At 46.5% G+C, this 20,651-nt stretch overlaps 2 protein-coding genes across 2 annotated transcripts in view; one reads left to right on the forward strand and one right to left on the reverse strand.

Moving 5' to 3' along the window:
* Positions 1-20,651, forward strand: part of Tbcd (tubulin folding cofactor D) — a 151,190-nt gene that overhangs the window by 45,062 nt on the left and 85,477 nt on the right. Inside the window, exons 12-13 of the mRNA XM_057774425.1 lie at positions 415-489; positions 3,775-3,869. Coding sequence (XP_057630408.1) covers positions 415-489; positions 3,775-3,869 — 170 coding nt within the window. The remainder of the gene's footprint in view (positions 1-414; positions 490-3,774; positions 3,870-20,651) is intronic.
* On the reverse strand, positions 12,045-19,775 carry Znf750 (zinc finger protein 750). The gene is made up of 3 exons (XM_057774426.1): positions 19,714-19,775; positions 13,026-14,631; positions 12,045-12,910 (listed from the first exon to the last, which is right to left on the reverse strand). Exons 2-3 carry the CDS (start codon positions 14,444-14,446, stop codon positions 12,205-12,207), a joined length of 2,127 nt encoding a protein of 708 aa, XP_057630409.1. The 5' UTR covers positions 14,447-14,631; positions 19,714-19,775; the 3' UTR covers positions 12,045-12,204.

Raw genomic sequence — 20,651 nt, forward strand, 5'->3', positions numbered from 1 at the left:
CGAAGGGGGGCTGCCCTGGGAATCTATGTCCATAGCAGCTGGGAGGGATAGACAAACGCACAGTGAGCATGCTGGGAGGAGCCTTCCTCTGGGCCTGACTTCAGGTCTCTGCTTTCCTCTGTGCAGGGCCTGGACTAGCCTTTTGTGGAAGTGGGGCAGTGTATAGGGGAGAGAGTCTAGGTTGGTTTTTGCGGCCTTCTGGTATCTGGGACTCTTATCAGTGATGAGTTCAGTGTCTGTATTGCTCTGGGGAGAGGTGACCACACACCCTGTTCACATGCCCAAAGAGTCACGTGCCCTGTCCTTGGCATTGTTGCTGAGCAGTATTTGAGGCTTGCCGTCCTCTGGGGAATGGGAGACTTATTCAAGATGGTCGTGTATATAGCAGATAAACTCTTGCTTTTTCTTTTTCAGGATTGGTAGAATGGCTGGGAGGCTTCCCAGAGAGCTGGCAGACGATGTGGTGGGGTCTGTGTTGGACTGCTTCAGGTAGGTCATTCCTTGTGGCTGTCTGCTCTTGTGGACTAGAGTATTTTCTTTCAATTGAGCTGTTTGTTAGAACCCCAAAGCCTATTTTTTCCCTCTTCAGGTTAAACTTGAAAACTTGAGTTGTCCGAGACGTTGTTCTTTTCAGCACCATTATGTGTCTTAAACCTTTAGAAGGAAGTGACGCCAGTGTTGAACCCATGGGAATGTAGGTCTTCACCTTCAAGTGTGGGTTTTGCATTTGTACGGCGGATGGGGAGAGCTTCGTAGAATGAGGGAACGTTCTGAATCTATAGGCCTCATGTCGCTACTAACCAGAGTGGACACTAAGACCTTTGAGTGTCTGAGGTCTGGAGTTGCATCGTAATGGATTGTCCTCTCAGGACATTCTGGGTGTGTGGGCGCATGGCCCGTGTGTAATGTGGCATATTAGGTGGGTATGATCCTTGGGTCACAGACTGGCACTGTGTGCTCATAGACAGAGGCATCGGTTTTGCCCCCTTCCTAATGCCTACTATTCTGGATGTGATGGTTTCTTCCTGGGCTTTGGAAGTAGAGAGTTGAGCAGGGGCATACACCTGTCCAGACACTCCTTTTTCATGGCCCCTCGTTGGCAGCTCCGTTCTGGGCCGTCTCTTCTGGCAGGAAGTAATGTTATCAGCATTTTGGGAGCTCCAGTCCTTTCTCCTTGTGTCTTTAGAGATGACCCACCAACAGCCAAAATCGGCTTCCTTCTGGAGTGGGCCCTTCTTCATTTTGCCTGAGGCTGCTTAGAGGCAGTTTACTGGAGGTCGCGTGTCAGAGACGGGTTTTAGACTGATGGTATATGTAGTGGAAGCTGCAGGAGGTCGCGTGTCAGAGATGGTTTTAGACTGACGGTGTATGTAGTGGGAACGGCAGGAGGTCATGTGTCAGAGACGGTTTTAGACGGATGGTATATGTAATAGACATACTAGCAGAAAACATTCTTACTGGGACTGTTGTGTGGAGTGTGGAGAGAAGAGACTGTGTGTAGCTTCTTTTCTCACGATTCTTTAGATTTGTTTTAGACCTTGTCCCTGGAGGTCCTTCTGGAGGTCACGAGGTGGCATGCTGGAGATGCCATGAACTTAGTACCAGTATTTACTGGCTTCTGAGGACAGCTAAGGCCTTTTTTGCTCTCCATGTGAGCAGAGGTTTAGGAAGGGTTGGATTCCGTCATTTCCCAGCTTTTGCGGAGTTCTAAGCACTGTTTTTGCCCATCCCTATTAGGGTGTTTCTGCACATTCCCTCCGGTCACCTAGAACTTTTTATGCTGGTGCCCCTCCCCAGGCCCTCCTGGAACTTCTCCTACATTCTCTTGCCTCCAGGGTTCTGGTGTGTAAAGCTTCTCCAGACTGTGTTCCTTCCTTGGCTTACAGTCTTGGTCTAATGTTGGAGCCTAGTTCATTTAACCTTCTCATAGGGTCTGTTTTTCTTTTTTTTTGAATAGATGGCAGATACAAAAGTGTATCCCGTTTCCATGTCTGTATTCTGGAGACAGAAAGAGTGTTACTGCTCTTGAATTCTCAGCCCACATTGCACGCTGATGGAAGGGTCAGGATGTTGGGTCTGTACAGAGGCCTGGGTCTCCCAGTGACTTCCTCTAACCCACTTATGGCATCCCAACATTTTGTGCTTTCTCTATCTGGATCCCTAGGTGTGGGAGCTTAGGCTCGGATTTGGGATAATAGCGTGCCCTTAGCACTTGGCCAAAGTCAGGCTGGATTTTCTCAGACATGGGTATGTAGTGGTGATAGCAGCATCTCAGGTCTGCCTGCCTGACTTGTAGTTTAGAAATGAAGTTAGTTTACTGTATTTGAGTCATTATTGCATTATACTGTGTTAGGTTCACTCTGATAGTAATCCTCATAAGAGCGCGAGGAAGCGTCTCTCTCCATTTGAAATCCCGAGGAACATAAAGATTTGGAAATGGAACCAAGTGTGGTGGCATGCTCTTATAATCCCAGCACTTGCGAGGTAGAGGTAGGAGGGTCAAGAATTCAAGGCCAACTTCAGCTATATAGCGAGTTTGAGGCCAGCGTGGGTCCATGAGACCCTGTCTAAACAAATAAAACAAAAAACCCAAGATTTGCAATGATCGCATAGCCGCTGAGCAGACACCTGCTAAGACACCTGGCACATTAGGAAATGGTAATTGTGGGTGAGTCATTAGTGGTGGTGGTGAGTAGGAGGACAGCTGTGTCTGACAGCTCACGAAGGCCCGTGCTGTGTCCATCTTGTAGACATCAGTGACGTCTTTTCGTCTCCTCGTAGTTCATGTACAAAGCAGCTGGTGTACAGTTTAGTGATTTTCCTACACATTTCTTTGCTGTCAAATGAATTCATCCAGAATAGGTAAAATCCTGTCATTTGTTTTACTTTTTTTGTGATGTGCACCTTCATGTTTATGTTGGCAACAAAATACAGAAACTTCAGAGCGGCCCTGACCAGTCTGAGACAGTCACTCACGTTGTAGTTACGATGGGCCACACCCTGAAGAGACCTTTTGAGTACCCAGACACATTGATTTTAAATATAAAATGTCGCTTGTGAGATCCTATTTCATTTGGGTGCAAAATTGGGTTCTCGTATGCCCAGCTACTTGGAAGGCTGAGGCAGGAGGATTGCTTGAGCCTACAAGTTCACCATTAGTCTGGGAACATAGCAGACTTGATACCTCCGTGCCTTTCAAAAAGTCTTTAAATGCTCTTTCTTTTTTTTTTTTGTTTTGAGATGGGATCTCACGTGTCTCAGCAGTCTAGCCTTGAACTTGCGTAGTTGAGATGGCCTTACATTTCTGACCTTCCTGCCTCCACTTCCCAGGTACTGGGATTAGAGCATATGACACGGTGCCCATCTTATTTAATCTCTTTTTAAATCTTGAATGTGATCACTGAGGTACCAGTGGGTGCCACGTGAAGGCGTCCTCCTGTTCCTTTTCTGCTGATGTCCTCTAAATTGGGTGGAATCAGAGTGGACTGAGGTCCGAGCGTTGTGGCCATGGTGGCAGGACATCATGTAGGGCAGAAGGCGGTGGAATGTCTCTGGATTGGTCTTGAGCTGACCCAAGTCCTTTCATTATCATTGGTGATGTGAAGAGTAGTGTTGATGTGGTGGTTGTCTTCGTATTAGGTTTGATGCCTTCTTTGTTTAACCAAGAAGCCATGGTTTTAATAAGGCTCATGGGCCCAGAATATGGATTAACTTGTGTTTCTTGCAAAAGTGTGGGCTTTCAATATGGAGTTGACTGTTGAACTGTGGTCTTAGTTTTCAGGAGACGGATAAGGCATGGCATGGTGGATGTCTGGCATTGGCGGAATTGGGGAGACGAGGCCTGTTGCTGCCATCGAGACTCTCAGAGGGTAAGTAACTGAAGTGCATGGATCTGCATCCTTAGGGCTGCTGAATCTTGGTGGGGTTCCTCCGTGTGGCTGTCCGTGGACACCAGTGCTTCTGGAGAAGGCATGCATGGTATATGCATGGTATATGCATGATGTTCCTCAGGCTTCTTTCTCACGCCAGCCTTTGTAATTTACTAATTACCATGTTAGCCTGTTGTAGCTTCATGCTGCATATGCTCTGTTGTGCTGGATTTGGAGGGTCATGGACCCTGGTCATATTTGGTTTTCTTGTCTCTAGAACTGCTTTTCTCTCTCGGGGGTACTGTCACCCATTGAGAGCACCTGAAGACGTAGCTCTTGGTGCCTCCGCAGTGTATTGTGTGTCCGTAGTGACAGTGTCCTGATCGATGACACAACTTGTGGCAGCAGTGGAACTGACCTCAGGACGGGGCACAGTGCCGTGCTAAGGCTGTTTGTTGGGTCCTGGTGAGGTGGAGTCAGAATAAGGCCATGCACTACTGTCTGGAAGTAGCTCGTGAGTGGAAGGGAAAGGAGTACAAAAGATGGAGACGGTCCTTTCTGAAAGTGTGCCCTAGAGATTGTGAGGATGTGGCTTTTGTGTAGAGCAGTGGTTCTCAGCCTTCTTAAAATGCTGTAGCCCTTTATACAGTTCTTCACGTTGTGGCAATCCCCAACTGTAAAATTATTTCGTTACTTCTTTGTAGCTCTAATTTTGTTACTGTTATGAGTTGTAATGTAAATACCTGATACGCAGAATATCTGGTATGCCCAAAGGGGTTATAACCCACAGGTTGAGAATGGGTGGTCTAGAGTAAGACCCAGGAATCGTGTGGGTTGCATGTCACTGACGCCAAGCTGCAGTGTCAGCACTGGAACACAAGGGAGGCGCTCTGGAGCTGTGTTCTTTTTACCCCTTCTGCTTTTAAAAAAACGCAATATGTTGCATCCTGCATCGTCTACCCATGTACAGTTGATGGTGGTCTCTGACATTATGTAATTTAACCTCAGAACATTCTCATTGCTTTAGGCTGGAATCCTGCACTGCAAAGCAGCTGCTCCCACCATACTACCCAGCCCTAGGCAAGCTCTGGTTCTCTCTTCTGTTCTGCCCTTCTCAGGCATTTCATGTCAACAGACCTCGATGTTTGTTCTTTTGTGTCTGGACGTCACGTGATTTTCTGATGGTCACTATGTGGTGGTGCTTCGTCCTGCTGACGGGGATTCCACCGCATGAAGGACTGCTTTTTGCTTAGTCTTATCAGTTTAAGTAACCATTTAGGTGACTTTTTGAGTAATGCCGCAGTGAGCGTTTGTTTGAGTGTTTGTGCAGACGTGTTATTATTTGTCTTGGATGTAGACCTGGGAGTGGAAATGCTGGTTCATCTTAGAAACAAATCAGACTCTTGGCTGTATTGTGCATTGCTGTATACTCCCACCAGCTCCACTTTCTTCACATACTCATCATTTTTATTTTTGTCTTCCCTCTTTTTAAGACATAATTACTATTGTAGTTGTTGTAGGACGTCAGTCATCTCATCGTGGCTTGGTTGTTCATCCCCGATGGCCAAGGAAGAAGTCTGAACCGGCTCCAAGGTGTTGCTAGATGGTGACTGTTTGTGTAGCTAGGATTGCCTCTTTGCCAGGAGTTGTTTGTGGTGTGGCAGAGTCACACTGTTTTGTCAGAAAGGACCGGACACAGACTTGGGGAGTTAGGGAGCAGTTTCCTTAGCCCATGTGTTGGTTTGGCCCGGTCCGTGAGATCAGCAGGTCTGTGCAGATGGATCATTGTGGAAACCTATTGCGTGAAGTCCTACAACTTGTTGTGCCGTGGAACCTGAACGGTGTTGCTTCTCTTCGGGTTTCTTCAGTGGGGCCAGCTTGTATGTGCTGTGCCATATTTCAGGACGCATCGATCCCACCACCTGGAGTAAGGATAACAGTATCAAGCTGGTGTCACAGTGTCAAGCTGTTGTTTACAACATGATCTGGAATAAATTAGCCCATTATCTCTCTGTGGGGAGCTGTCCTCCTGCCCTGCAGTGCCTCCGTGTGAACTGAAGCTTCTTCTTGTGCCAGGGGCACCCCGTACTGTCTCCTGATGGGGGAAGTGTCATGTCAGATAGGGGGACAGGGGCTCTTGGAACCTGTGTGAAGATGGTAACCCTAACATGGAACGTCTGAAGGATGCTTTTTATGTTCTTGTTTTAGATCTCACACCATTCCTCTGAGAGTGGTCTTGTTTGTTTAAAGTCATGGCTGAATACTTGCTTCTCATAGCCATTGTGTAGTATGTAGCTTTCTGAGCTGACAGAAGCAAAAGCACCACAGTCCCAACATTTGGAAACTGTTGGAGGCAAGAGGATCAGGAATTCATGTTCTTGGTACAGTGAGTTTGAAGTTAGCTGGGCTAATATGAGAGCCCCTGTCTCTCAGGAAGGAAAAAGGATAAACACGGTCTGGAAAGACAAGGTGTCGATGAACACGTTGGTAAAGAAAACTTCTGTTTTTGTCTCAGAAGAGATGGGAAGCTTTCTGGTACATGCTGAAGTCAGGGAGGAAGTGACTTTGGGGAGGTCAGATTGACTTTACCACAGCCTTAGAGAGCAGACCTGGGCAAAGCCTCAGGAAGGAGCAGCTTGGTTGTCTCTTTAAAGAATTCTGCCACGTTATCTTCATGCACACACACGTGAGCACTAACACATGTATTCCCCCACACTTGAGCCCAAGTTTGTTTGTTTGATCAGCCATTCTCAGAGGATTGCTTAGCCTTTATTCCAGGTGGCCCAGATGCTTGATTGGTCCTGGTTTTGAGCCTCTTGGTTTTTGGGGGGAGTCGCTCCTTGAATCATGGGGCATCATCGTTAGCCTGACTGGTCTTGTCTATGGTTTTGGCTGAATTTTCTCTGTGGCTGTATTTGATTAGTGTTAGTATTCTAATAGAGTGTATACCCGTGTTCCTAAATTTCAGTTTTAGGTTTTGAAATTAAACATCCTTATCTCTTTGGATACTTGGTTAAAACCTTCTGTTTCTTTGCTGTTTTTATTCAGTGGAGAATTTTGTGCTGATAAGTTATGTGTTATGAGCTTCTTGGGTGTGTCCTATCTTTCATCCAAACTTTACTGTGCTTAGCTTTGACTTCCTTAGATATTCCACTGCCTCTTTCTCCCTTTTCACCCTGGAATTTGAATTTTGGGTATGTAAAATTGTGCTCTGATGTGTCCCTCGGGTCTCTTAGGTTTCTGTTCCTTTTCCTTTATTATTATTATTATTATTATTATTACTCCTCATACTGGGTGATTTCAGTTTCTTTATGTTCACTGATTCTGCCTTTTACCTGTTGCAGATCTGACTGTAAGCCCCATGTTAGTTTCTGTACTCATCACTGTGACCAGATTCTATCCGACGGAAGTGGTTAAAAGAAGGAAGGGTTTATTTTGGCTCATGCATTTTAAGAGTCCAGTCTGTCTTGACTGGGAAGGCATGTCGGCAGGAGTGTGAGGCCGCTGGTTACGTTGCATTCTCAGTCAGGGAGCAGAGAGAGATGAAAGATGCTTAGCTCACCTTTTCCCTCTTATGTAGTCTGGGACCCCTGCTCATGGAATGGTGTGTCCCACATTTAAAATAGGTTCCTATCTTAATTGACTCAATCTAGAAACTCCCTCATGACACACCCAGAGTCTTGTCTTCTAAATAATTATAGATCCTGTCAAGTTGGCAATCAGTATCAATCATCACATCCTTCTAGAGAGCCTTCATTTCAATTGTTGACTTTTCAATATCAGAACCTCTGTCAAGTTGCTATAATTTGTCTCTTTGTTGACATTTTGAGCTGATTCAGATATGGTCTGTGGTTCCCTTTGAGCATTTTAAAGTCTGTGTTTGGTAAACTCAGTGCCTGGGCTGCTTTCCTGTTCCCTTTGTCTGCCTTGCAATTTTTTGTTTTTGTTGAAAATAAAATATTTTGAATATTCTAATAGGCACCTGCACTTAAAAAGCCTCCTCCCCACAGGCACTTGCTCTTAGGACGCATTGAGGCCTGTGGTGTCCACTGACCCAGTGACTGTCTTGTGTTTGTTTACTGCGGTTTGTTCCGTGTCTCATCGTTAGGTGAGGTGTGAGGGGATCTGTGGTGCTGAAACAGTAGTTTCCTTCCGTAAGCCTCCCTCTGGTCGTCATAAGTGCTTGATTAGTATCCAGAGCTCTGCAAAAGTTGATCCTATCAGTTTTGTTCAGTTTAACACTTCAGCACGTTTTAACGCATTGCTGGGGGCCTCCACTTGTACTACGCACGCCTCTAGTGTACCGCCTGCACCACGGGACCGTTTGTGAGCTGGGAACGGGGCTGGAGATGGACACACATACAGACAGAGAGGCAGAGACACAGGTCATCCTTGAATTCCCCAAGAATGCCCCCTTTATTGAGTTCGGGGACAGCTTATATAGGGCTCTGGCCAGGCCCCAGCTCTCAGGATCTTTCAGCTGCAGACTCACCAGAAACCATTCCCTTGCCATCAGGGTCTCACGCTTAGAGCAGCTGCTCAGAGCAGAGGAAAACAAGGTGTTTACAGGAAATTTAGGGTCTGGTGGTCTGCAGTCCCCAACAGCATATAACTCCTGTTCTGCTGTGTTGCATGACATCATCCAAAAAGGAACATTTGGGTAGTGTTGTGGCATCTGTCTGGATCTTCTTAAGTAGCAAATGCCATATAGGATTAAATATGCAAGAGTTTGTTAGGGAAATGATTGTGTGAGAGACAAGAGCGGAAGATTGGACATCTTCGTTGGCCCTGGTAATATATATGGAAGATGCCTGGTATTGTAGGTCCCAGGCAAACAGGTCCCTGGTTAGGGACAGGTTGACCAGATCCCAGAGTTGTACTGTTATTTAGTTTTTAGCGTTTGTGCCATTTTGAGCTGCCAGACACCCAAGTTTGTAAGAAAATGACTATAATGTGGCATCTATGACTTTGCTGCTGAACAGATTGTCCTCCCGTGCTTTCTTTTCGTATCTGTTTTTTCCTGCCCTGTCGAAGGTGTTGTGGGAAGAGGACAAATCACAGTGGACTGTTGTCAGGATTGTTGAGAAAGGGTTTTGTTTTTTGTTTTAAAATATAAATTGAGATACAGTTTACTCATTTAAAATGTAATTAAATTGATTTTGCTGTATTTCATTTCCTTTAAACATATAGTTAAAAATATATAAAACAAATTTATTGTAGCCATTTCCCAGCATTCTGCGCAGTGACATTAATTATGTTCTTGCTGTTGGGCAACTATTTCATACATCTGGTCCTACAACATCTGTTATTCCGAGTAGATATCCTGTCTCCCATCCCACATAACTCCTATTCCTATGGTTTTGCCCATTCTTGGGTCTTCATGGAAGTACAAGGTGTGTAGAATATTTTGCCATTCGTGGCTGGACCATCTCATAGAGTATAATGATCCCGAGATGGTGTGGAGGTCCTTCTGTCTGTGCATTGCTTTTATTGGTTAATGAATAAAGAAACTGGCTTGACCTATAGCAAGGTAGAGCTAGGCGGGGGTGGGGTGGGAGAAAGGGGGGCACACAACTAAACTGAATGCTGGGAGAAGGAAGGCAGAGTCAGGGAGAAGCCACGTAGCCCCTGCTGGAGACAGATGCCAAATGGAACTTTACCTGTAAGCAATAGCCACATGGCAATTCACAGATTAATGGAAATGGGCTAAATTAAGATATAAGAGTTAACCAGAAATATGCTTAAGCTATTGGCCAAACAGTATTGCAAATAATATGGTTTCTGAGTGATTATTTTGGGGCTGAGAGGCCATGAACAAACTAGTTGCCTTATTACTACATCAAGACTCATCATACTGCAGCACGTGTAAGAACAACCTTCTTTGTAAGGCTAAGTAATACTACACTTTACTCGCCTTTTCCATGATCCCATCTCCTGGCTGCTGTGGACAGAAGACGAGTGTGTCTCTCTGAGACTTGCTTTCAGGTCTATATGAAGAATGTTGCAGTAGTATTGCAAGGTCATGTGGTTCTGCTTAACTTTTTGAAAGCCTGGGTTTTTTGTCTGTAAAGGGAGGAGCTTTTACTCTTAAGCCAATCATTTGTGAGTATAGAGAGGTACTAATTGGGAAACAAGATGCTAGTATTTTATTATATGACTGCAGGGATTCCTTTTGTTTTATAGGCAGATGGAATATCCACTCTAGTTGCCATGGGTATACTGTTGAAGGTGACCTTTGGAGCAACTGTCCCTGGAGGGTGGTGTTTCTCCATGGTGGGCCTCTCAGCTGAAGCAGTGGTACCTGTGCAGACCAATTTTCCGAAGGCTTAGTACCTCCTGTTTGGTAGAGTAATTTCTCACGCTTCACCCAGGCATGGGAGGCAGCTGGCCAGGTTCTTCTTGTTTGCCATTTAAGGTGATGTAGACAATGGGTGAGCTATCTATGGTATTGCCTCAGAGTTCTGGGCCTGAGTGGAGGGCTGTGTTCTTACGTGGGTTAATTCCAGGCTTTGGACCATGAGCATGGAGCAGACAGTGCTTGGTGGGTCATTCCTCTTTCTCGCAGGCCTTTACTTGATGGGGAGCAGGAGGGGTCATATTTTTGTTCTTTGTCAAACAAACAAACAAACAAACAAAAGAACCAGGCTGGAAAATATAAGATTGTATTTGTTGGTTTTATATCCTAAGAGAGCACATTTAGGTTAGTGGTATGTAGTGGTTTGATGGACCCAAAGGCCTCGTCTAGCTCCTTGGAAGGGAAGGGCTCCTGGCCTCACCAGGTGATAGCAGAAAGCTTTCCTGCTTCCATGAGTGGGAAGCCTATTGTACCTTTAGAGATGGCTTGCAGCACTGGCCTCCTGTATCTCATAACGATTGTGAAAAACTGCATCCCGCTTATGCTGGTATTTGAAATTTTTTTAAAGATTTTTTTTTATGTACATTGGCGTTTTGCATGCATGAGTGTCTGTGTGAGGATGCCAGATCCGCTGGAACTGGAGCTACAGGCGGCTCTGAGCTGCCATGTGGGTGCTGGGAACTGAGCCCAGGTCTTAACCACTGAACCATCACTCCAGGCCCGGTATTTGAAATCTTATATGACATTAACCAGTTGGAAAGTGTTTCTCTATGCCTAACATCATCTGGAGGTAGAGCACTGGCCAGCTTTTACCGGGCATCCTGTATGGGGACTGGCTAGGAGCTGGGAATTGATGTCAGAGGAAAAGGGTTTTTCAACAAGAAACCACGAATTGTTGTGCTCAGTGCCTATAGCTTGGTTCTTGCATGCAGGATAAAAGACCATCTTTTGGGGACCGAGAAAGGTGGAACCCTTCCCACGTAGCACTTGGGGCCATGGCTCCTGAGACTTATCTTCTTCGCACTCTGAGACTCAGGACTCCTAGATGATCCTCAAAAAGCCCCAGGGGTGAAGATTTGTCCGTGCCTGGATTCTGGTGATTGATTCACCAACCCCAGAAGCGGTCAACTCTTTCTTGCTAAATGCTGTAGCAGAACTCTAAAGAATACCACAGACCTGATGTTGGTCTTTGCTCAATGTGTCCTCAAAGTTCACACAAGAGTTTATTGGAAAATTAACAACATGTACATCATCTTAGGGGGTTGAACGCGAGTGAGAAAATTCGCTGTAACATCATAAACAAGAAGAATAAATTGATCCTACCTTAACCAGAAATGCATTTCCCTGATGGAAATAAATTACTTGTAAAATCAACCTCTGGACTCCTGTGGTCAGTTCAGTAAAATGTAACCACAACACTTTTTACAGGTAACACCCGATGCTCAAGCTGAAGCTGTTTCTGGCATCAAAATACATAACTATATTCAGTAGGAAAACAGTAAAAGTTTACTAGTCCTGACAAACAGTACATATAAAACGTCGTTCCTCACACTGCTCCGCTGACTCACACTGCCGAGCTGGATTTTAGTTCTGTATAGTTCCTTGATGTGTCTCAAACAGGAAAGCCCAGTTTAATTTGTCAGTCTTGGAGAGCATAAGCCACTCAGATGTTTTTTTTTTAACCAGAAGTAGAAACACCTTTTAATATTTATTCTTAATGTTTACAAAAACCTGAACAAGATTACAGCCATTTGTCTTTTTTTTTTTTTTTTTTTTTTGAGAAGAAAAGAGAAACTTTATAAAAACTGATAAAAAGTGAAGGTTAACTGGGGGTACACTGGGTGTCCCAGCACGTGGGCTGATGCCAACTTGAACAACATGACAAGACTGTACCTCCTCCAAAAAGCAAAAAAGCGAAAATGCTGCTTAGAACATGTGTGAAAGGCATCTTGTTGGCCACAGCGCCGAGCACGTGAGGCTTCAGGACACCCGGGTTCTCTTGCGTAGCGTGAGCACTCTTGGTATGGTGTCTTTCAGCCTTGGCTTTTTAGTTCCTTGCTGGGATTTTGCTGCATCCCTTTGACTTGTCCTCTTTTGTCCTTTGGGTCTGAGGTCACACTGAGCCCCCTGGTTCTCCATAGAACCGAGAGTGGGCACATCTTGACCGGTGGATTCCTGGGCTGTGCCTTCCTCATCACCCACTCGGACTTTCCCCGGGCTGTAGGCCGCCAGCTGACAGAGAGCGACAGCCGCGGTTTGCTTTTGCTCATCGCTGCTGTCTACCGTGTGCGCATCTGGGGCCGTCCTGCCGTGGGCCTTGTCTTCCTGCGTCTCCACAGGGCTTGTCCTATCTTCAGAACCTTTGGTCTCAGTCTTTAGAGCAGCAGCAGGTTCAGCACCTTGCGGTGGGCTGGGGAACACAGGCCTAGGAGCCCAGGCATTACAGGGATCCTTTACAGAGAGATTGAGTGGCAGGTCCTGCAGCCCCGAGAAGCCCAGGGCGTCTGCCTGAGCATTGTCTACGTACATGGGTCCATAAGTGGCTGCAGGGTTGATCTCCAACTTCTTTGAGAGGTTGAGGGGGCTTATCCTGGAGTGGTCCTCTGGGCTGGAAGGTGGAGCCTCTTTGATGAGAGAGGTACTGGTTCCTGTCTGTGCTGGAGAGTCACTGTTCATGACCTGAAGGCTAGAAGAAATCAAGAGAAATTTTAGGAAAATCATCATGTAAAGCATTTTAATCACGTGTGAACTTGGTGTTAAACAAAATTACAGTGAAGCTTTTGAGAAAGAAATTTTTTTACCATTTTGGAGACTCTGTTCTGTTTGCAGGAGGCTGAGACTGAGGACTTTCTGATCCCCTCTGGACAGGTTTGAAGGCAGTGGGGCTCTGTTCAGGCTGCTGGAGTCGCTCCGGGGTTCCCGAGGAGGCTGCTTTGTTTGAGAGGTCACACAGGCCTTCGAATGTTTGGCTTGTTTGGGTGAAATTGGTGGGGCTTGGCCTCCCTGGGGAGCCCGTGGCAGCACTCCCTGCCCGGGGACTCATTTTTGCCTCTTCTGCATCCCTTTGCCCATCTTTAGAAGGATCTTTTGCCTCAGGGAGAGGGCTTTCCTTCTCAAACTCTGCGTGTTTTTTGTGGGAGTTTGAAAGATTTAACTCGGAGGGACTTGAGGCTGGGTAAGCCAGGGCTGCTTCTTCAAGCAGTCGAGAGCTCTGATCTCGCGTGATGCCAGGGACAGGTGGGAGCCGGAGACCGTAGGGGGGGAATGCCGACTCTGGTCTGTAAAATCCATAAGGAATTGGCAGATTTGAGTGGTATTGCTGGAAAAATCTGTAGTGGTCGTATGTCGACGGAGTTGTGTTCAGATGCTTGGGGATTGGTCCAGGATGAGACAGGAAGTGTCTTTGGTCTTGGGACCCATAGACAGACAGCAGAGTGGTGTCACACTCAGGCGTGTTCCCAGTCAGGAGGTAAGGGGAGTAGATGGCAGCCAGCCCATGCTCCGTATAGAAGGGATGGGGGTACTCGGGGATTGCAGGGTGCATATAGGGGGAGATAGCACCAAACCCCTTTGTAGATGGGATTTTATGTGGAAAGTCAGGTGGCAGGAATGGGGAGCCAGCTTTCCAGGGGTAACCAGGAGTATGGAATGCAGACTTGGCATGGAAAGAGGTGGCTTTGGTGGTAGAGTTGGTTAATGCCAGCATTTCAGGAGCCTCTGTGTCTTCCGGCCCCCTGAGTCTGTGCTCCCCAACCGGAACAAATGCTGAAGACCTAACCCCACTGTCTAGCTGGGTGCCGAGGATGGCTTCTGGTGTCACTTCTTTCTGTAGGACTGGTTTCTGGGGACCCTTGTGGGTCCCCCGGGCCTGCATCTCTAGGTTCTCTTTGGCGTCTTCCTTTGTAGAGCCCTGTTGAGACTTTGGATCGAAGCTGGAGAGTCCATTTGGGAGAGACTTGGAAGCGGCTGGCTTGGAGGTGGGCTCTGGCTGGTGGGTCTGCTTAGGGTCCAGCGAAGTAGATTTCGGACACTTGGGGATGCGATCTTGCTCTGACACCAACGTGATAGAGTTTTTGCAGAGACCGTACTTCATGTGATTGAAGAGATGCGACTTCTCATTACATGTGAAAGGACACTGGAAGCATTTGTACTTGAAGGGCTTTCCCGGGGGCCGAGGAATATAGTGTGGTTTCTTTGGTTTCCGTTCCTTTAGGAGACTCATTGTCCTCTGTATCTGGACTCTGGTCTGTTCAGTCTGTGGTCACTGCCGATGACTCTTTGACCAGGATGTGATGGCCTTGAAGGAGGTAGTACCGGTCTGTGTTCTTGCTCTGAGCACTTTATCTGCGGTCAGCCCCATGTACCGGGGGTCTAACAAGGGAAATTCCTTCCATCCGGCACCTAGAACTGTGAAGGCAGACAGAGACTGGTGTCAGGCGCAGTTAGCAGGTCGTTGTCTGCACTGCCACACTAAAGACAGACGAGGAGCCTAGAGCTTTCGGAGAGTGGGTGACACCCGGGTCCCTCCCTGCCTGCTCTGCGTTTTCTTAAGCCTGACCTGCAAGAGCTGCCTGGGGACCAAGAGAGCAGCGTGCTTGAGGCGATTCTTTGAGTTTTGGGGGCCTTTATTCTGCAATCTGGACCTTTCCTTGGTCAGTTTCTATGGGGTTTCTGATAGGATTCTGTACCAGAGCCTCTTTTCCAAGTGCTGTATGAGAGCAAGCATTTAGGGAATAAACTGCTATGGCATTGTTCAGTTCAGTGCTACAAGGCAGCTTGGCCCTGTTTAGCTGTGTTACTGCTGTGCTTTGTATTATTATTAGTGAATATTTAAAAATGAAGACTATTTAAGAACATAGGACTTCGCCCTGCTGCTTCTAAAATCACAGATGAAAACCCCACTTTATCGGCAGGTAGTACTTGCTAGTGTTGGGGGTGGTGATTACATAGCTTCATGCTTGCTGGGTGATTGCTGTAGCACTGAGCTTCATCCTCAGCCCTAGTAAGCAACAGCATTTATGTTGGCTCAAAAAGTGTGAACGCTTTATTTCAGTCAACTCGGTTTGCAGGGCCGTTAGCATGATTTACAAGTCCCCGTGACTCTATGCCCTGGCACTCATCAGCATTTGGGAGTGAACCCCTCCTTTCCTTGGATATGCCTTCTCAAGAGACTGGGGCAGTGGTGTTCAGACAGAGGGAGGAAACTATTTTGCCTCAGGTATATCCAGCTCCTAACCCAAAGCTGAGCACGTAGCGAAACTGCCTGCTTGGACATCTGGGTGACTCTAGATGGAGCTTGGGTATGAGATGAAGAATTCAGGTCAGGTACCTTGATCTGTGTAGAATATGTGAAAAGGGAAAGATCTGCTAAGTATTTTAAACACTTAAAAGTAACACTCAGTGGAAATTATTTAAGAAAACTGTTCTCAGCTTTAAACTAAGTTTGTGAGAAAAGTGCAAAGCTATACCCTCTAGACCTAGCCAGACACTTGTCTGCCAGCCAGACCCTTAGAAACAGAAGCAGCCACTAAAGTCTTACTCTCTCTTGTCTGCCTCCCCTGTCCTCAGTGTGCATGTGTATGGTGGGCAGTGGGGTGGAGTGGCTGGCCACAAGAGCAAGTTCCTTATTTCTACTTGTATACTTTATATTCTGAGGATGTATCTGGTTTTATTTATTTATTTTTTCTTCTAATTTATTTGTCTCTCTGTGTAAATATATACTTCATGTATAATATATAAAAATAAATTATACATACATATATATCAAACACAAAGAACTATGCCCAGCATTGTGGTGCACACCCACAATTCCATGTAGGAGATGCTAAGGCATAGGGTCTCGGGTTCAAGACCTGCCTGTGCTGCTTAGCAATTTTTTTTCCCCTCAAAACAGCAGGAGCAAGCCCTCAAAGAGCTAAAGTGCCCTTCACCAGCTACCCTAGTACCGTAGTTTAGGGTTGTTGTGTTAAGTGGTTGTTCGGGAGAATGGTGGCTCATTTGATACTGAAAGCAATCCACTGTGTGCGTCTTCGTGTCCGGAGAGTGAAGCACAGATTTTAGATAAGAACGTCAGGTGCCCATGGCTGGAAGTAATCTAGGGTCCTAGGCTTCTTTGGGGCATGGGGGAGACTAAGACTGTCAAAAGGGGTGCTGCCTGGACCAGAAGCTACGAGGCACACTGTCAGAGCTGAGCATGGTAACAGGAAAAGCCCTGTGACTTTCTCTTTTTCTCTCTTATTAAAAGGAAAATGGAAAGAAATTCTCTGTGGGCCCCGTGTGTACCTGGAGTACATTCTCCCTGCCTCCGTCAGGGAACCTGAGAAGCCTTGTCTGACTAGCTGATGAGGGCATCTCGATAAGTCATTGAGGCCTGTGCTGGCATGTTCATTACACTCTTGATTCTGAAGGCGTGAGAACCTCTGCAAGACAGGTTCCCATGGCTGTATAGGATATGTCATGGCACAGATCTGAGAGAGATGATTTCATCACTAACTGGGAGCATCATGATCAAAATGATGACAGTTGCAAACATTTATCGAGGGTGAGCTTCTTCCCAGTTGCTGAGTATGGACACGGGGACTGTACTGTGTGTCCTGGATAAGCTAGAAAGGCCCTTCCAGACGTAAGGAAGTAGTGATGGGCCTTCAGAAGCAACCTTAGGGAATGTCACTGATGGTTTGGGGCAGAAGTAAGCGCACCACTGTGGCTAAATAAACACACTGTCATTGTAAGGTTTTCCTATGTCTGTCAGGAGGCAAGTGTTTTACAAAGCACCATATGTTGTCCTAAAGAGTAACTTAGGAAATAATTGCTATTATATATGTATAAAATTACATATGTAATATATTAAATTATTAAAGTATAATATAAAGTAAAATGCTATCTGAAGTTTTGGTTTGAGCCTTTTGCCATTTTATTTTTTAGCCTGTGAATCCTCGGGCTGGGTGGGATAAGCCCCAGCGGCTCTTGGGCAACTGTTCTTGGGTGAGAAGATTTACTGAGGTTTATTAAAACTGGAAGGGAATGAGTATAAAGACAGAGTCTCAGCTGTAGTAGTTTCAGTAACTGTGGATAAACTGACCCCTCGGGATTTCACAATTGCTAATTAAGGCCGAAGCTTGCTGCTTGGAGGCAGGTGTAAGGCGGGTGTAACTCATCTATAAAACTCCTGTGTTAGAGAAGTAAGTGGGATAAAATTGATGCTTTTGTAAGCTTTCGGATGATGATGTCAGCCTGTGAGTTCTCTGTCCTACCCAAATGAGGTTTATGAGTATAAAGAAACTAACCCACAGCCATGACTGCAGCCAGGCACATATGTCTGTGGGCATGGAGGCTTATACGAAGTCCTGTTTGGTCAGTTTATACCTGCTGGACTTTGTACTGTCTGGCAGCTTCTAGTGTTAAATATTCCCCAAAGTGCACATTGTTGCCAAAACAGTAAAGCCTAGACCTTTGACTGTTTACAGTAAGTTTGGATTTGTATTCAGAGGGAAGCTCTTCCTAAAGGCAGTGAGAAGGGTATGTGGCTGTCTCTTTTTCGGGGCGTGCCTGTTACTACTTTGGGAATACATCTCTGGAAGGCTATATGTGGAGCTGTGACTGTCTGAGAACTGTAGTGTTAGCATGTTAGGTGCCGGCACAGCCCCAGAGGAGTTTTACCTGGCACCCAACCCTCCTCCCCTTCACTTCCTATATGATGGTCAGGAGGTTCTGAGGGTGTGTTCCCACAGACATCCAGCCTGGGTCAGGGGCTGTTGGTAGAGAGTTCCTAGGTATCCTCTGTCTTCTTGGGGAAGCCCTTTTCTCAAACATGCCTCGCCAGACCACCTTGGCTTGAGACTTCCTTCTCTGAATCCTCTTGGGATGCAGTAGAGACTATACAACATTACAGTGACCTAAAATCATGGACAGTGTCCAGCTTGAGATCTGTAAGCTCTGTCCTAATTTTCTGCTGACATAAATCAGCCGTGTTTGTTGAGACTCGACCGGCTCTTATATTCAACTGCTTGACTTGGCCTTGGAAAGGACCCTGGGCTGAGAACACCTTCCTTCTGCCCACAGTGTGCCATCCGGGATACCTGCCCACACAGCGAGCACTGGGTGGTTTCGGTTGGCCACAGAGTTCTGTTTGTCTTTAAAGCACTCTAGCAGGTCCCTAAGTGTGTGGACCTGTAACGTAGCTGCCGGCGTCAAGGCTGCAGTGAGTGGCTTGCAGGTTTTAAAAGTTTGTAAGGGGCTTGCACTTAGAAAACAGACGAGAGAAAGAGTAATTTAAAGGAACCCCGATAGGACACAATGGAGGTAATTACAGCTTTGCTTCATAGGACAGCGATTGACAGGCTGGGCAGCTATGTTTGTCCTGTGACTTGACCTGCAGAGCAAGGCCGTGCTGTAATAGTCCTCCTGGTGGTGTCCAGCTGTCTGGCACAGAGCCTCGCAGGTGGAACGTCGTGAAGGGCATGCTATAATTACAGCACTGTGATGTGGCGTTATTGCACCACTCAAGGGCACGCCACTGTCGTCTACCCACTGGGGTGTCGCAAGAACGAGATCTGTGAGTTTTACTTCAGTTGAGTTTTTGCTGTGACTGGCCGCCACTCCCTCCCAAACTTTCTGTTCTTTAAGATGAAGGTGAACTTAGGACGGCCATATCCTTAGAGGAAAGCAGTTTTCTAGACTGTGTGTGGAAGAAAAGATCCAGAAAACAGATGGGTTCTGTTGTGTTGGCACATGGTACACACACAGCTCCCAGGCCAGCACTGCACCAGTGGTCACCTTGCCTCTTGTTTCCTTAACACACATTCTGAAATACCAGAGAGCCTTTTCTAGTGCTCAGAAAGCACCGGGATGACAAATGTAGGTGGCTCTGCCTAAACAAAATCTGATTTGGTTGGAATTGGCCGATTATTTGATCAGTAATTATTTTCATACAGATTTATGGGAACTTTCGTATAGGAAAAATACCCTCCCGCCCTGTATGTGTAACCTTAGCAACCAAACAAAAGCTTAAACTTTTTTGGCTTCTTGGTTTTGAAAGGTTTTGTCAAAGCAGCACTTATTTTAAACTTGAAGTCTTAAGTATTAAACTAGAAGTGAAACCCAGCAGTTGTATAGTTATATTTCTATATGATATACGATTTTTGCCTCTTTTATGTTGAAATTTATTGTAGTTTCTTTGAAAAGTAGGAAACAGTTAAGTGCTAGTATAAATACATGTTTTGGTTTATTTTTAAAATAAATTTTATAGCAGAAAGGAGGGCTTGATTTTTAAATAAGCTTGCTCGTATTTTTGGAATAAAGTATCAGCCCCATTAGGAGTTTTGTAATTGTGGTCTGCATCTCCAAGATGCACCTGCCAGGTTCTGAGTAATCCCTAAGGAACAGAGCAGGAAAGAACAGACAACAGCAATCATTCTACCTAGACAGACACCCCAAGACACATTGTAGAGTAGTTTTGAAAGAAAACTTGAAGAAATTGTAAGCACTTACCGGAGGTGGACAGTGCTGGGATGCGGAGCCCTTCTGTGCAAGGTGCTGAGGACTGAGGAGCAGGATCTGTTCTCACGCTGGCTCGCTGGCTCGGTGAAACTGGAGCCGGCTGTTCCAGTGGGAGGGATTTAAGTGTAGGAGTTGAGCCCTCAGGGCGTAGAGATGCACCTGATATTCCTCCGCCTGCAGCTACAGTTCATGTGTTTGCACTCACTGAGCCTCACCGAGCAGGGACCCAGAGAGTCCTGTGCCACTCCAGGTGCCCCGTAGGACTCTAGGTTCACCGTGGGGGGTCCTGCCAGGGCTGCCCAGTCGCAGAGAAGTCAGGGTTCTAGGATGCAGAGCACGGTGCTGACTTCTCTTCTGAGCATTTGATGTACGTTAAAGATTCATGTAGGACTTCCCTTCAGTACTCCAGCATATGCACAGAGCTGCAGAGAGACGCACATTCATCCTGAAATACACATTGCCGAAGACAGTGCCAGTAGTGTTTTTGCTGTGAGGGCCAGAGAAGCCTCTGACCACCCTTGTGACTTTTCACCCTTCTCCCCGAGGATTTTTGCCGTGGTCACCCCGAGACCCAGGGTGGCAGAGAGGATGGTAACCTTGCTGCCTTGTCACGGGAACCTGCCGGAACATGCCCCGGGCCGGCACTGGTGGTGGAGCTGACATGTGCTGCCTGTTGTTCGGGCGGCAGCAGTGAACACGCTCACACCCCTCTTCAAGCAGTAAATCGGATGCTTGATTTTGGAGCCATTCTATTCCCCCACTCCATTTACTTACTTGCTCTGAGGCTTGTGTGGGCTGCAGTGAAGGCTAGAATGTGATGGCAGTTTGGGGCCAGAGAAAGGGCAGTCTGGTGGTTGTCAGGCTCTTGGTCATACCTGAAGCTGCTGGCATGGGCCAGAGCACCAGAGCACAAAGGACAGGCTCCCTAG

This window comes from Chionomys nivalis, chromosome 7 (genome assembly GCF_950005125.1).
Source record: "Chionomys nivalis chromosome 7, mChiNiv1.1, whole genome shotgun sequence".
Classification (NCBI taxonomy): domain Eukaryota; kingdom Metazoa; phylum Chordata; class Mammalia; order Rodentia; family Cricetidae; genus Chionomys; species Chionomys nivalis.

Excerpts from the sequence above, each read along its gene's own strand:
- Znf750 (XM_057774426.1), bottom strand. The coding sequence starts at position 14,446 with ATGAGTCTCCTAAAGGAACGGAAACCAAAGAAACCACACTATATTCCT. Across the intron at positions 12,911-13,025 it reads AGAACAGAGTCTCCAAAATG|CCTTCAGGTCATGAACAGTG; the intron begins GTAAAAAAATTT and ends GATTTCTTCTAG.